The sequence below is a fragment of the Cebus imitator genome, unplaced genomic scaffold (assembly GCF_001604975.1).
Source record: "Cebus imitator isolate Cc_AM_T3 unplaced genomic scaffold, Cebus_imitator-1.0 Scaffold196, whole genome shotgun sequence".
In the NCBI taxonomy this organism is placed as follows: Eukaryota; Metazoa; Chordata; class Mammalia; order Primates; family Cebidae; genus Cebus; species Cebus imitator.
Genome location: NW_016107511.1, coordinates 3,262,893 through 3,278,629, shown reverse-complemented (window position 1 = coordinate 3,278,629; position 15,737 = coordinate 3,262,893). Strand labels below are relative to the sequence as shown.

The following is a 15,737-nucleotide window of genomic DNA, read 5'->3' as shown; positions in this document are numbered from 1 at the left end:
ACATGTTCTTGCTCTGCCAGAGGCTGGAGTGCAGTAGCACGATCCTGGCTCACTGCAGCCCCAACCTCAAGCAATCCTCCTACCTCAGCCTCCCCAGTGGCTGGGACTACAGGGGTATGCCATCACGCCCAGCTATTTAATTTTTTGTAGAGATGAGATTTCACTATGTTACTCAGACTTGTCTCAAATTCCTAGGCTCAAGTGATCCTCCCCACTTGGCCTCAAGTAATTTTTAATTCAGGTATATGGAAGTAGCTAGAGTCTGCATAAGCAGCCCACCCGAGGCTGAGAAATGCCATGTTGCAGATGCCCCAGGTTTCTTCTTTCCTACCTACCTGCTCCTCTATCACTAATGTGTGATTTCAAAATAGATGGAGACTGTAATAAAGCAGCCAACAAGGAATTAGGAATAGACTGCCTGACTGTTTTCCTAGGCTATGATGAATTCAGAATATGCTTTCAAGTAGTGGGAAAAAAAGGCCAGGAAAAAAAAATAACTGAGCATTATTGCAAACAAATGTCTTTTCTTGAGTGAATTACTCTGGTTTCACAATCATCCCGTGGTTTTCAACACATCTGAGGAGCACATATCTGCAGTTCTACACAGCATCTGCGAAAGTTTTCACGCAGTGATAGGTGCTGTGATCGAACACACAAGGAAGGTAAGGCCAGTGATGGATGAACTGCCGTTCCTCCACAAGGCCAGCCCTCTCTCCTCTGAGCTCCCACAGCCCTTAGAGCACAGCCTTTTGAAGGCATTTTTCATTTCTTCCTTTTACTAGTTATTTAGATATTTGTTTTGCTTTTCCTCCACTTGTAGTTCCTAGATGGTTAGTGCTTGTAAGTGATCAACTTTTATGTCCCCTCCCCTGGCCTTCACAGCGGGTAGGAAATAAATTTCTGATAAACAGAAGGTTATGCTACTAAAAAACACTTCTTCAGTTTGTGACCATAACACTCATTGTTTCCAAAAGTAACATACAGACAGCTCTTCTAGGGACTGGCACAAAAGGCTCTTGTACTTCTGCTTGAAGCCACCTATTTGTATTTGGGCATAAACGATTACACAAATGGATAGGTGGGGTCTGAGCCCGTGTCCGCGCACCACCTCGCCGTTTGCTTACTGTTTCCAAACTGAGACACTAACACCTCCAGTCCATTTTCTGGAGCTCACTCCGTGTCCACTGTGGGCTGGTTTTAGGCTTTGCTGATCTGACCTAAGCTGACCTGGGACAGTGAATTCCTCATTTTTCTGTCTTGTTAATAAAGTTTCCCATTGTGTTCCCAAAGGTTTTTATAAAAGTGTCACCCAGAGATCCCACTCCCAGCTCCAGCATCTGAGAGGACAATGTCAGAGGGTCACCCTAGGCGAGAACTTATATCTTCTAGAGAAAGGAAGAGGAATTTAGGTTTTGTAAAATGCTGTGAAACTTTGAATCAACTGCATTTCTCAAGCAAATCTACTCACTCAAGTCTCAGAAAAAAAGCAGGCCTCGCTGGGCACAGTGGCTCACACTTGTAATCTCAGCACTTTGGAAGACAGAGGTGGGTGGATCACGAGGTCAGAATTTGCGACCAGCCTCGCCAAGATGGTGAAACCCTGTCTCTACTAAAAATACAAAAATTAGCCAGGTGCAGTGGCAAGTGCCTATAATCCCAGCTACTCGGGAGGCTAAAGCAGGAGAACTGCTTGAACCCAGGAGGCAGAGGTTGCAGTCAACCAAGATCATGCCACTGCACTCTAGTCCAGGCAACAGAGCAAGACTCCGTCTCAAAAACAAAGAAAGGGAAATGTGACTAGCTTGTTCCCTTCCGTCTCCTCCCATGCACTGATAAGACACCTTTCTGGCTAGCACAGTCTGTGCCCATGTTAGGGCTGCCTTCCTTCAGGTTTCAGGCCTCAGAGAAAAAGGATGCCCTTATTCTCTATTTCTGAAATGCCTCCTAAGCACAAGCTAACAGCCACATTCCTGGATCAACACCAGTCAAATGAAGGCTGGAACCGTCACTTCCCCAACTGGACAGCCTCTGGAAGGCTGGCAAAGGATATCAGGAAAAGCTGTGGGTGAAGCATATTACTGAACTCTCTCAAAATCCTTCCCTTAGCTTAGTTAAGGTAAACTTCCCCTGCATTTCCTCAGCTTCATCCATCGTTTTATCTTTTCTTCTGCAACAAGGCTGCACAGAGTAGACAGAATGAAAAGCAAATGAATGTACTGTTTTATTCTGACTCAGCCAAGTCTTAGCCTGTTCCTGGCATCTGGCGGATGTGGTTAGCACCAGCAGAGCCTGTGTTGTCTGGACACAGACGAGCAAAACCTGCCAAAGACCACTGGTTTTTTGTTTTGTTTTGTTTTTTCTTTTTCTTCTTTTGGTAAGCGATCACAACTGGGAGGCCAAGCAGACTCTCATATCAAAATCCACGGAATGTGGGATCCTGGGGGCTTAAAGGGATCTTAGAAATAACCAATCCTCCCTCATGCTATAGACAAGGGCCTGGTGGGGAGGTCATGGTTTGACAGTGCTCTTCCCAGGAAATCATTTTGATGTGGGCCAAGTCAACCCTAACTCACCTTGAGGGTCTTGTAGCAGCACCGTGGCAAGAGATGGAGAAGTGTACGGAAAGTAGGTCTTGAGTGCAAACCGCAGCTGCCACAGGATGGAAAGTCCAAAGAACATGAACATTAGGAATAAAAGGGGGTTAGGAAAATACAAAACTCTGAGTCCCTCTGCCCAAAAAAGACCCACCAGTACCAACATGGTCAGAATATTTTCTTAAACATTTATTTTTTGAAAAATAAGCTCCCAACAACTTCATATTTTCCAGAATAATTAACCTTTTAAAATCTCCTTCTGGGACTTAAGAAAAAATAATAAAGTTATGCTCTTGATGTCTTTATGAGTTCTACCTCACATGAACTCAATTATACAAATCCTCTATTTTCAGTAACAGTTGCCAAAGCAGTTGTGAGGTGTCAGGTATTCTGCATTTGAGATGAAGTCTCGTTCTGTTGCCCAGGCTGGAGCTCAGTGGCACAGTCTTGGCTCACTACATCCTCCATCTCCCGGGTCAAGTGTTTCTCCTGCCTTAGTCTCCTGAGTAGCTGGGATTATAGGTGCGTGCCACCATGCCGGCCTAATTTTTGTAGTTTTAGTAGAGATGGGGTTTCACCATGTTGGCCAGGCTGACCTTGAGCTCCTCACCTCAAGTGATCTGCCGGCCTCAGTCTCCCTAAGTGCTGGGATTATAGGCATGAGCCACTGCACCCAGCTCAACATGGCTTTTAAAATAACAACAAAAGCATAAAATAACTGTGCTCACATTTCGAGAGCCGAAGAACTATAGCTACCTCTGCCCCAAGAGGCACAGAAGCTTTTTTAAAAATTGAGATAAAATCTATAAAGTATGGAGTACATGGACTTTAAATACATGAGGTTTGGTAAATGTGCAAATCCATGTGACCACCACCCCAGTGAAGACACGACATTTCTATCACCTCGAAAAGTTCCCTTCCAACACTTAACCATCATTCCCTCCACCCAACCCTGGCAACCAATGTTTTGATTTTGATAAGAGAGATTAGTTTTGCTTATTCTTGACTTTCGTGTAAAGGGAACATAAAGTATGTTTTCTTTTGTGTCTGGCTTCTTGGGCTCAACATGCTTTTTTAAAGCCATGTCACTGTGTATGAGTAGTTCATTCTGTTTTTATTGCTCAGAAGTAGTCTGAATTGTATGAATATGCCATAATCTGTTTAGCCATTCCCCTCTTGATGTGCATTTGGGCTGTTTTCAGTTTGGGCTGTCATGAATAAAGCTGCAGCTAACATGCATATGTATGTCTTTTTGTGGACATGTGTTTCTGTTTCTTCTGGGTGCACACCATCGGAATGGAATTGCTGGGTCACAGAATAGACACTTGTTTGACATTCTAGGGCCATATGGTTTTCCAGTGCTGTGCCATCTCACTCCCCCCTCCAGCAATGTATGTACATTCCAGTTGCTGCACGTGCTCCCCAGCATTTGGTGCTGTCAGTCTTACCAATTTCATCCATTCTAGTGGCTGGGGAACACTACCCTATGAATACTTGCTTTCCTAACTGTTTTGCCCCACACTTTCCTGATGGCATATGACGCTGAACAATTTCCATGTGCTTACTGCCAACTTATATTTCTTTTTTGAAAGTATATATTCAAGTCTTCTGTCCATTTTAAAAACTGGTTTGTTTCTTAGGGAGTTGTACGAGATCTTCATATGTTCTGGACACATATCCTCTGTCGTATACATGTACTACAAATATTTTCTTCTAGCTGATGGCTTGCTATTTTAGTTCCTTAATGATATCTATCAAAGAATATAAATTTTAAATTCTTTCTTATTTTTTGAGATAGGGTTTTACTGTGTTGCCCAAGCTGGAGTGTAGTGGCATGATCACAGCTCATTGCAGCCTTGATCTCCCAGGCTCAAGTGATCCTCCCACCTCAGCCTCCCGAGTAGCTAGGGCAACAGGTGTGTGCCACCACCTTCAGTGAAATTTTGTATTTTTTTGTAGAAAAGGGGTCTTACTTAGTTGCCCAGGCTGGTATCTATCTCCTGGGCTCAAGAGATCCTGCCTTGGGCTCCCAACGTGCTAAATGTGCCCATTAATGCCCCATGATTAATACCCATCATGGCTAAACAGATTATGGCATGTATAAGTAGTTCATTCTGTTTTTAATGCTCAGAAGTAGTCTGAATTGTATGACTATACCATAATCTATTTAGCCATGATTACGGCATTAATCATGGGGTCATAGCATATAAGCAGGCATGAGCTATACCCCCAGCGTAGAAGTTTTAAATTCTGATGAAGTCTAATTTATCCATTTTTCACATAGGGTTAGTGCTTCTGAGAAATCTTAGATTACCCCAATGTCAAACAGATATATTCTCCTACACTCTTTCTAGGGGCTTTATTGTTCTAACATTTATGTTGAATCCCATGATCCTCTCAAATTAATTTTTGTGTGCTTTACAAGGTAACGGTTGAGGTTCATTTTTCTACTTATGGACATCCAGTTATTCCAGCATCATTTGTTGAAAACTTTCCTTTTCCCATTAAATTCTCTTGGCGTCTCTGTCAAAAATCAATTGACCACATATGCATGGGTCTATATCTGGATCTATGGCTGTCTTTTTGCCAATACCTTACTGTCTTAATTACAGTAGCTTTAAAAAAAATCTTTTTTTTTTTTAAAGACAGGGTCTTGCTCTGTCACCCAGGCTGGAGTGTAGTGGTGCAGTCATGGCTCACTGCAGCCTCCACCTCCTGGGCTCAAGCAAACCTCCCACCTCATCCTCTCGAGTAGCTGGGACTACAGGTGTGCATCACCATGCCCAGTTAATTTTTTTTTTTTTTTTTTTTTTTTAAAAATGGGCGGGTCTCACTATGTTGCCCAGGCTGGTCTTGAACTCCTGGACTCAAGCAATCCTCCCACCTTGGCCTCCCAAAGTGCTGGGATCACAGGCATGAGCTGCTGTGCCCAGCTGAGTCTTCACTTTTTGTATAATCTGACATTTCTGCCTTTTTACTAGAATATTTAGTTAACTTCCATTTAATTGCTGAAATTAATGTCATTGTTGGTAGTTTTGCGTTCAGGTCTATCTTTTGACATTGGTTTTCTTTTGTCCCCTCAATTTTTCTTGTTCCTTTAGCAGCCTACCTTTCCATTTGTTGGCACCTTAAGTCAATCCGATTGTGCCAAGGGGCCCCCCACCCCTTCCCAATCTCACATGAGGGCAGCTGGGGGAGGCAGGAGACTTCTCAATGTGTTGTCCCTTTAAAGGGCTGATGGTCTCTAGTTTCCATCTGCTTTTTCAGGTGCTCTGTAGTGCCTTCAAACAGATTTCAAAAAATACTTTGCCTGCAGTTTGACATTTTTATCTGTGGGAGATTTAATCTAGCTCATTACCAGATGCTGTCATGGCTGCAACCAGAACTGGACCTGACTGGCTGTACTGAGCCACAGTGCAGGCTTAGAAAAAGTGGCTTGTCACATGCACCTCTATTTCTGCCTACTGTCTAATGGGGCGAATTGATGGAGCTGACTGTGTCCTCCAAACAGAACAGGGGCGAGAGGAAAGGGTAAGAAGAGACAGAAGCACTGATATGAGTGCTTCCGATGATGGGAGAAAATGTAGATTAATGGGATCGCTCATAAACTGTTGCAGGGAATGCAAATGGGCACCAACACTTTTGAAATGAGTCTGGCAGGATCTACGAAAGCTGAACCTTTGCATATCAAATACCCAAACACTTCCACTCCTAAGTATCTAACCCAGAGCGTCCAGAGCAACATCGTTTGTAATAAAAAAACAAACCCTGGGAACATCCCAAGTGCCCACCAGCAGCAGGATGGCTATACTGCCATAGGTTTTCACAGTGGACTATGCATAACAATACTTCCCCACAGCCGTGTACGGCAACGTCAAGGAATCTTTGCTGAGTGGAAAAGCAAGTCTCAAAATATTGCACATGGCATACTGCTTTTGTTTGTTTTATAAAGTGCAAAAACGACCAAAACTAAACAAAACATTGTTTAGGCAGTCATATATATGTGATCAAACTATCTTCAGAAAGAGCAAAGGAATAATAAAGATAAAATTCAAACCAGAGGCTACCTGGAGGGCTACAGAGGCAGGGAGGAGCACATGGATAGACAGGTCCTTATCACGTGTGGCCCAGGTCTTGTTGGGTTTAGAGATACTGATTTTATTAAGAAGGTATGAATGAACAAAACACGGAAAACACAGAGAGAAAAGAGGGTCATGCATCTACCAAATATGACATGGAGGGTTTTGATTAGCTAAAAATTGACACTCAAGAAGGCGGAGGGTCAACAGATGAAGACGGCCATCAGTTAAAAAGGCAGGCACTCAGAAACAGCTCTAGGAAGAGAAACAAACTAACAGATGCCTACAAAGGCACTGGCAAAGCACAGACTTTGCTCTCCTTTTCTGAGCTGAAGGTGAGGGTGGTGAATTCCTGTTTGTTTTTGGATCCCTGCCCAGCCTCACACCAGGACCCAGTGTGTGGTTCCACATAGCTAGAGACGTATGCCTGCCCAGGGTACTATTCTCAATTAAAAGCAACTGCAACATCAGTCCAAATCTGTAGTGCCCACAGCCAACACAGAGGCTGAGTATGAAGCTAAGAAGAAAAACAGGCACGAGCTAACCCTCAAGAGCACAGCAGCACTCCTGCGCGGCCTCTGCTTCAACCCAGGTGTGCTCTGGGAGGCCACAGGCAAAGCTCCCTAGAGGCCCAATTCCTAATGGGGACTACAAAGAATGCACAAGGGAGAGTCAAAGACAATTATAGTCAGGCTCAAAATAACCGTGAGGGCCTGCCATGCCTTCTAGCCAAGCTGCCTCCAAATTTGCAAGTGGGACCATGAAAAGAGCAGCCCAGCTAACTTCTCCAGGGAAAGTGAGGGTGGGAAAAAATAAATCACAAATATTTATTGTTGGCCAGGCACACACCTGGAATCCAAGCACCTTGGGAGGCCGAGGTGGGAGGATCCCTTGAGCCCAGGTGTTCAAAATCAGCCTGGGCAACACAGGGAGACTCCATCTCTACAAAAAAATTTAAAAATTAGCTGGGAGTGGTGGCTTGCACCTGTGGTCTCAACTACTTGGGAGGCTGAGGTGGGAGGATCACTTGAGCCCAGGAGGTCAAAGGCTGCAGTGAGCCATGATTATGCCACTGCGCTCCGGCCTAGGTGACAGAGTGAGACCTTGACTCAAAAATAAAATAAAATAAAATAAATATACGTTTATTGTTGCCTTAAAAAGCAGAAACAGGAAGCTATCTCGTGAAACCCACAAGGACCGAACACCCCCACTCCTTTTTGGACCTGTGGGTGCTTCCCCACAACCCGCACCAAAGCCCATGTAAGGAGCTGAGTCCTTAAAGACTGAAGACAGACTATTCTCTGGAGAAAAATAAAATGGAAATTGTACTTTAAAAAGAAATACAAAAAGTAGCCAGGTGTGGTGGCGTGCATCTGAGGTCCCGGCTACTCAGGGAGTCTAAGGTGTGAGGATCACCTGAGCTTGGGAGGCTGAGACTCCAGTGAGCTGAGATCACGCCACTGTACTCCAGCTTGGGTGACAGAGTGAAGCCCTGTCTCAAAAAAAAAAAAGTAGAAACATCAGCTAAAACCTGAGAGATTTATTTGACAGTGTGAGGGAGGGATGTGATCTGATGGAGCCAGGCATCACAGCTCTGCTCTTATAAGTCAAACTGCAGAGAGCATCACAGGGATGGTGACACACTCTACAGAGGAGATGCATGGTACCAGCACCACTCTGGACAGGCAATGTGCCCCATAAACATTAAATCTGTAGCATTAGAAATAAAGGCCAAATAAAATGCCAAAAGGTGAAGGCTCTCTGGCAGCAAAAGCTCCTGTTTCACAAGGTCACTGTAATTGGTCAGTAACTCTTGGCAGCTGTTGCCCAGCCTCTGCTGCTGGGGACCTGGAGCACAGCCTTCTGCAGGGTTCAGGCCTGGGCTCTGGTTTACTGACTGTGCCTAATACACACCACCTGGTCACTGCACTCGTCCTCTAGTTAGTCAAGTCTTTCCCAGTCTTACCACCTCCTTTCTCTTGTGGAATCCAATTCACATTTGGGTCTCTGATAAGAATGAAGATGCTAATAATTAAGAATGTCCAGGACTGCTTTGTAACAAGTGTTATTTCCTGTGCAGCATATGCCATATAGACCCCAGGGTGTGCCTCCTGCTGACCTGGGAGGTTCAGATGCAGCCAGAGGGCAGTGTCCTGCTCTGCACACAGGGCCAAGATGAGCCACCCTCCAGGGCCATGCATGCTGACATGACAGAGTTCTCAGTAGACAGATGCTTCTGGGTACCAGGGCACGGGGCAGACAGATCTTGATTTATAATTAAAATGGTTTAACCTTTGTTGGGGCACTCATTAGGAACCTTTCTTTGTGAGCAGAACAGTCCAACAAAATTACCGAAAATAAAGTGCTCTTGTCCAAAATACTCTCAACAGCCTCTTATTCTTTAGGATGAATGAGTAATATATGCAATATAACAAACCTGCTTGTTTTCTTTCTCCAGAGCTTCTACAAAGCACTGTGTAAACACTTGAATAGTGGCTATGACTTCTGGGGCCCCATCAGTTTCCAGGAGTGCACACCTGAACAATGCAAAGTCAGATCAGAACACGTTTTAATGAGTAATCAGCAAACATATAAACCTGCACTGTATAAGGGAAGAGTGGAAACACTCTTTTTATGCCATAAGCTTCAGCAGTATCTCAACTCATCAGATTTCAGTCCTTGCGTGAAAGCAGGATAAATCTGTTACTCCCTTTTGTAAATATTTTCTTTAAAATTGCAATGTGCAGAGGTCTCTTTCTTGGTTCTTAAATTATTAAGCAATGCAAATCCCTTCCACACAGGCTTGCTTGCATTTTCTGTACAAATATTTTTGTACTGTATGCCTGGACATGCGACATCAACATTTTGCTTTCATAAGCGGAGATGAAGGTGCTCAAAGGGATAAAATGGCCTAGTCCATCCACCCAGCAAAGTCAGGAAAGAGTCAGTGTGTGCCTTGCTTGGTTTCTGTGCATTTTCATACAATTAATTTTTCTTTATGTTTGTTAAAGAAAAAAAAAGAAAAAAAAACCCTCAAACTTTGCTAGCTTTAAGTCCTAAATAGTATTCTGACTTATTTCTACCATTTAGCTTAAAGGTGTTCTGTTTCAAGGCCAAGAATTGGTGAGTTATTGTTACTGTAAAAATTCCTTTCCCCAAGTCTGCAGGTCTGCCCTGCAGCCTCTGGGAAGGGGGTGGAGAGAGCTGATATGGGCTCCCTGGGGAGAGAGGCTAGGACACTCCCAGGTGACAAGCTCCCCAGTGGGGTCCAGTCTTGGTACTCCATGGTTAAAACTCCCACTGACTGCCAGCCACAGCTCAACTTCATGGTTGTGAGCTTCTGGTCTCTTGTCGTCTATAAATCTAATGCATTTCCCAAGAAGCACTTGTATTCTCAAAATAAAAATATAATGTGTTGTAAGAGAACATGCATGGTGTATTTTGCCTTTCAGAAGAGCTATGTTAAAAATGGCTTTATTTATTTATTTTCTTCGCTTTCCTTAGCTTTAAAGTCTTTTAAAAAAAAGATTGGTCAGCCCTCACGTGGTGAAGGGAGTATACTGCTACCCTTTATTCTGAGCTCAGAAAAATCCTACATGATTATTTTAAGATATTAATATCTAACTCAATTCTGCATTTCTATTATTAGAATCTTTAAAGGCTAAAGAAAAGAAAGTTATCTTAATTCTTAGTCACTGGCCTTAAAATTTACACGGATTTTTGAGTTTTTACCTCTAATTACCAAAAAGCTCTGAGGAATAAGAGGGAATTAGAAACTCTAATTTCCCCGATGTACAGCCAGAGACTCCTACAACATTTTCTGATTCACGTTTGGAAATGGAACATTTTTTACATCAATTACTAGAAGAAACAGCATAACATTTACCTGAACATCTCATCAACAACCCGGAATATGGCAGGGTGGCAGGCTGCTTGAGGCTGCAAAAGAAGACCATGAGAAAGTGAAATCACCGCAGGAACTTTCTCAGTAACTTGCTATTACCAGCCAAAGGTGTTATCAGGAACTGCTGATTGCCAGAAAACTGGCATATTACTCTTGGTTAGAAAAAAGAACCACTGCTATACTGAAAATGTCCCACATACAAGTGCAGACGGTGGTCTCCCTGGGCAGAGGTTACAGATGGTTTATTCCTCTGTATACTCCTATATGCTCCACATTTTTCTATAACAAGCTCAGGTGATCCATAATACAGAATCAGTAAGTATTATGGAAACTTTAAAACATCCTTCTGCCAGCATGCTGTGGAGCCTGCCTGTGCTGCCAGTTCCACTGAAGTGTGCCTCTGTGTGTGTGTGTGTATGTGTGTGTGTGTGTGTGTGTGTTTGAGGCAGAGTTTTTTTTATATTTTGTATAGAGACAGGGCTTCACCATGTTGGTCAGGCTGGTCTCAAACTCCCGACCTTAGGTGATCTACCCGCCTCGGCCTCCCAAAGTGCTGGGATTACAGGCATGAGGCAATGTGCCTGGCCCGTGTCATGTGCCTGTGTGTGACCTCCTCAAACAGCTAGATGTGCCTCGAGGTCAGGCCAATGCCTGCAGCTTGTTTATTAGGTCATGAGTACATAACAATTTAGAATTATTGGCAAACTAGTGACCACTACCACACTGTGCTAAATCACATTGCATCTTAGTTCACTATGGATTTAACAGCTTGCGTTATTTACGATGAAAAGAGGGTTAACGAATTAGAATAAAAGGTATCTAATTTCTCCTTGAATATTCTGGTGATGGGTTCTGATTATCTGAGTCTGCAGAAGCTGGCCTCCAGTAGCCCTGGGAGCTGGGAGGAGCTTCAGTGGCCCAGTCCCAGGTTCCCTATCTTTTTGGCCAGAGCTCAAAGTATGAGTTGATGCCAGATGAAAATGCCCATTTGTATTCTAAAACAGATCCTTTATAGCAGGGTGTGCAGCCTTTTTGGCACCAGGGACCGGTTTCGTGGGAGGCAATGTTTCCACAGACGGGGAGGGGGAGATGGTTTTGGGATAACACTGCTGCCCCTCAGATCATCGGAGGCTATGAGGCGCCAGTTCGGTGGGAAGCGAAGCCTGCCGCTGCTCTGTCAGGGGCGGGTGCAGGCAGGAAGGCTAGGGGCTCCCCTCCACTGTGCGCCCTGAGGGAGCGGACCCCTGCTTCACTGCACTATTCACATGTTAGTGGATCAGACGCTATCGGAAATTGGAGTCATTCTGCATTAGATATGACTAGCTTTGGGAAGCACTCTTCATGGGCCCGCCACAGCAAGGAGAGTAAAAGGGGCTCTGCTGCATCGGTGCCCTGGACCACACTGACGCAGCCCGCGCCTCCCCGCAGTCTCCCGCGCCCCGCGCGGCACCGATGACATAGAGCCCGCGCCATCTAGTGTCCACTCGCCAGCACTGCCGCTCTGCCACTTGTTCAGGACAGGATAATCACCTTTTAATTATCTCAAGATTTCCAATTTGCAAGTTACAATGTCCTACTCTTTAAATATTATGCTCCCTCATCCTTCACTGTTGCGCATTTTTATCTAAAATAAACTAACTTGAAATTCTTACAGACAAATTCATTATCTTTGCAATAAAATAATTTGGCAGGACCATGGTTCAAGGCAGGAGAGGGACGTTATTTCGTGGCTTTGAACTTAGGCATGTCAGTTAATCTCCTGCTGCCCAGTCTCACTGTAAATAATAACAGTTATTAAGAAGTCACTGGATAAGCACAGAAAATATAAAAGTTTCCACGTATTCATAATGAAAAAAATAAAACAACGGAAAAGCAAACTGTATATCTTGAAGAAATGTGATTGATCTAAGTTTGCCAGAGCAATTTTCAAAGTTTTGTATGACAACATCCTTGTTGAATAAGAGTGTTTAAGATCAAATAGCACTGTTACGTGCCCACAGGCAGACAGACAAAAAAGAGCATGGAAATGCACTGATAGAAAATAAGATAAATTTGAAAATGGTAAAATTGAATTTCTTTTTTCTAAATGGGAAAACCATCCCAGAGCCATTCTATAGGTTTGATGCTAGTAGAGAATAATTATAGGGATCTCCAAACAGTAAAGAAAACGATCAGATGTGTAGAGTAGGGCTACATGAAAACCACTGGGGGAGAGCAAGGAAGACAGCTCTAACTCAGTTTGTCAGAAGAGGGTGAGAGCTTGGAAACACTTTTCTTCTGTGCAGTGTTTTCTAGCAAAATAGCTCAATCCAGTGTTTTAAATGTCTGCTGGCTGTAGAATCTGCTTGTTCTTTCCCATACAGATGGACTCTCCTCTTAGATTTCTTTCTTTCCAAATATTTCAGACCCTTGGCTACTCTAAGCCTGCTTCCACAACCCATTTTAGCTTTTAACAGGTAACAGGCCAGGAGGCAGGGGAACCTGCAGAAACAGCAACGGCAGAGATTTTGATTTGAAAACCGGTCTTCCTTGCCACCCTACAGCTGTGAAAAGCTCCTTCTCATCTGCACCCCTCACCAATGGCTTTTAAAATGAGATTCTTTATACTTTCTGAGCACATAATTTCAGGGTCAGTGAGTCCCCTCATGAGGACTGGTGTGTGCACAGGTCAGGCATGTGTCCCAGTGACATCAAATCACAGAAGTAATTTTAAGCTGCTTTTCTTATTGAGAGAATCTTCCAAATAGAATTAAGGTTTTAATAAGTGCTTCTTTGGAAGCCATACCTTCCCCCGCTAAATCTCTGCAGCATCCTCATGAGTGATGAAGCAGACATCTAGCTTCTGTGAATCCTGTCTTATTTGTAAGGTGGGGCACTCCGGTAACATACCACAGGGCACTCTGCAACCCAGGGCTCTAGAGCCCCATGACTGGGGCCATTATCTTTTCTGTAAAAGTGGGAAAAGAAAATAAACCTTTTTGGGGTTCCATCTGTTTATTTTTCTCCATCCTACTAAAATCTGTTCCTTCTCAAGCTCTCTCTTCTTCATCTGGCCTAATGATTATCACGGGCAGATCACTTCGACTCGAGGGAGCTACGTCGGCAGGAGGCCTTCAATAACATGTGTCTTGTCCTTTTCTCCAACTCCCCGTTTTTTCACTGAATGCCACAGGGGTGACGATGGAGAGCTCTGGGTTCTGCTTTCCTTCTCGTATAGACCAGATTGTTCTGCCGGGCATACTTCCCCTTGGTTTAGTGAGAGCGTTCCCTCTCATCTCCCTGCACGGCTACCCAGAACCACATTATCTCCCCCTCCACCTAGAAAGACAGCCCATCCTCAGCCCTCAAAACACAAGGGAAGACAGTCAGCAGGGAATCAATACACAATAACCATGGTCTCTGTGCCTGTTTTGGAGGAGAGGCAAGGGAGAGGCCAACTTGTTATTCTGCACCATGAACTGTGCAAATTACACAGGATCTCACACTCGGCCCTTGATGTTTACGTAAGCTGTTATTTTCATACCAACTCACCAATGATTATTACAAGCCACTTGCCACTTGAAAGAGGCCTGAGGACACAGAACAGAATTCTCAAGAAGAAGCATTTCTTTTCTTCTGTCATTTGCTGTGTGTGTGTGTGTGTGTGTGTGTGTGTGTGTGTGAGAGAGAGAGAGAGAGAGAGGGAGAGAGAGAGAGCGCGCACACGCGAGAGAAAACAAACCAAAAAGGGAAATTAGACTATGATTTAAGGTAATTCACAGACAAAAGCGAATCCCTTTTAGAAAAAATAAATAGGAAACGAATGAACAGAAAAAATTATCAGGTAGTACTTTACATCTATCACCTATCATAGCTATATTCTCCGTAAAAATAGGAAGGAAATAGCAGACGAGAAAGAAGCTGAAGTTCATTAAGCCCGGAACAGATTCTTTTCTGGCGTTTTCATGTACTTTCATGTAGTTTAAATATTTACCTAGGAAATGGGTCATTTAAAGAATCAGCTGATGGGCAGCTTCCCCTTCGGGTTACCTAGCAGCCAGACAATCCCGTCCCACTGTTTAGCTGTTTCTGAGCCACTATTCTCTCCACAGTGGGTAGCCCTTGTTGTTAATATGTGCATATTCACCACAAAATAACTTTCTTCTTAAAAAGAAGATTCTCCATAAAGTCATTTCACCAGTGAACTCCACTACTGAGCTGAAAAAATGGTTTGGCTTAAACAAAACCTATTTATACAAAACCTTCACATCTATCATGTACAATGAGGCATCTTTATAAATATGTATTTTTTATTATGCCACTTGCTTCTTCTTTCAAAATACTAAACATAAGACTCTATCCCTTTTACATTTTCAGATCTATTTTGTTTTAAAACATTCAGGTTTCTTTTAACAAATTTGAATTTGAAAAAATTATTCTTTCTTTTTAATCCTTACTAGATGTTGTTTATACACACACAATTGTTTCCATGCTCCATAATGCAATTACTGTTTAATTAGTGATAAATCTGTCATTCCTGGGCTTAAGAACTTAACAAGTACCAAATGTATTTCTGCGTCTTAAATTCACGTGTTCTCCTCCGTGTTCAGACACAGAAGTGGGAGGTACACGGGTGCCCGGCACCTGCTTCCCGATTCCCTACCCCTGCCTGAAGTCCTTCTGGCCTCACCCAGTGGCCTCTATCCAATTAGCCAGAGATAGCCTAGGCCAGAAAAAAGCTCCTCATTCCCCTGCTGCTTCACAGCTCAGCCTCTGAGTGGCAATGACCCCTAGGTCCACCCCTGCTTTGTTTTTGGGTTCTTCCTTTCTCCCTTCATCTCTGGCCACAACGTCTGCATCCCTAACTGCAATTCCAACTGCAATTCCACGGCAAGGAAACTTGCAGTGTGGGCCTCTCTCTCCACAGAGCCGATGCTGGAGGATCTGGTGCCCCCCTGAGGCTAATGCTGGAAAGTGCAACTCCAGCCCAAGACGCAGACTCTTGAAGCTTTTAGCCACACACATCAGCCAGCACTACCGGACCCCTACTAAATTATCTACTTCAGCTATTGTTCAGTTACATGCACAACATTAAAGTGCTCAGAAGGAAGTGCTGAAAAGACTGAAAACGCAGGAAAAGAAAACCCCAGCATGTTAGTGAAAAGCTGCTTAAGCACAGAA

At 43.8% G+C, this 15,737-nt stretch overlaps 1 protein-coding gene across 5 annotated transcripts in view; it reads right to left on the bottom strand.

Annotated features, from left to right (window-relative positions):
* Nucleotides 1–15,737, bottom strand: part of FANCC (FA complementation group C) — a 238,045-nt gene that overhangs the window by 43,544 nt on the left and 178,764 nt on the right. For all 5 annotated transcript variants that reach the window (XM_037745255.1, XM_037745253.1, XM_037745254.1 and 2 more), the window contains 3 exons: nucleotides 10,560–10,612; nucleotides 9,111–9,210; nucleotides 2,574–2,649 (listed from right to left, as the gene is read on the bottom strand). In XM_037745255.1, coding sequence (XP_037601183.1) covers nucleotides 2,574–2,649; nucleotides 9,111–9,210; nucleotides 10,560–10,612 — 229 coding nt within the window. The remainder of the gene's footprint in view (nucleotides 1–2,573; nucleotides 2,650–9,110; nucleotides 9,211–10,559; nucleotides 10,613–15,737) is intronic.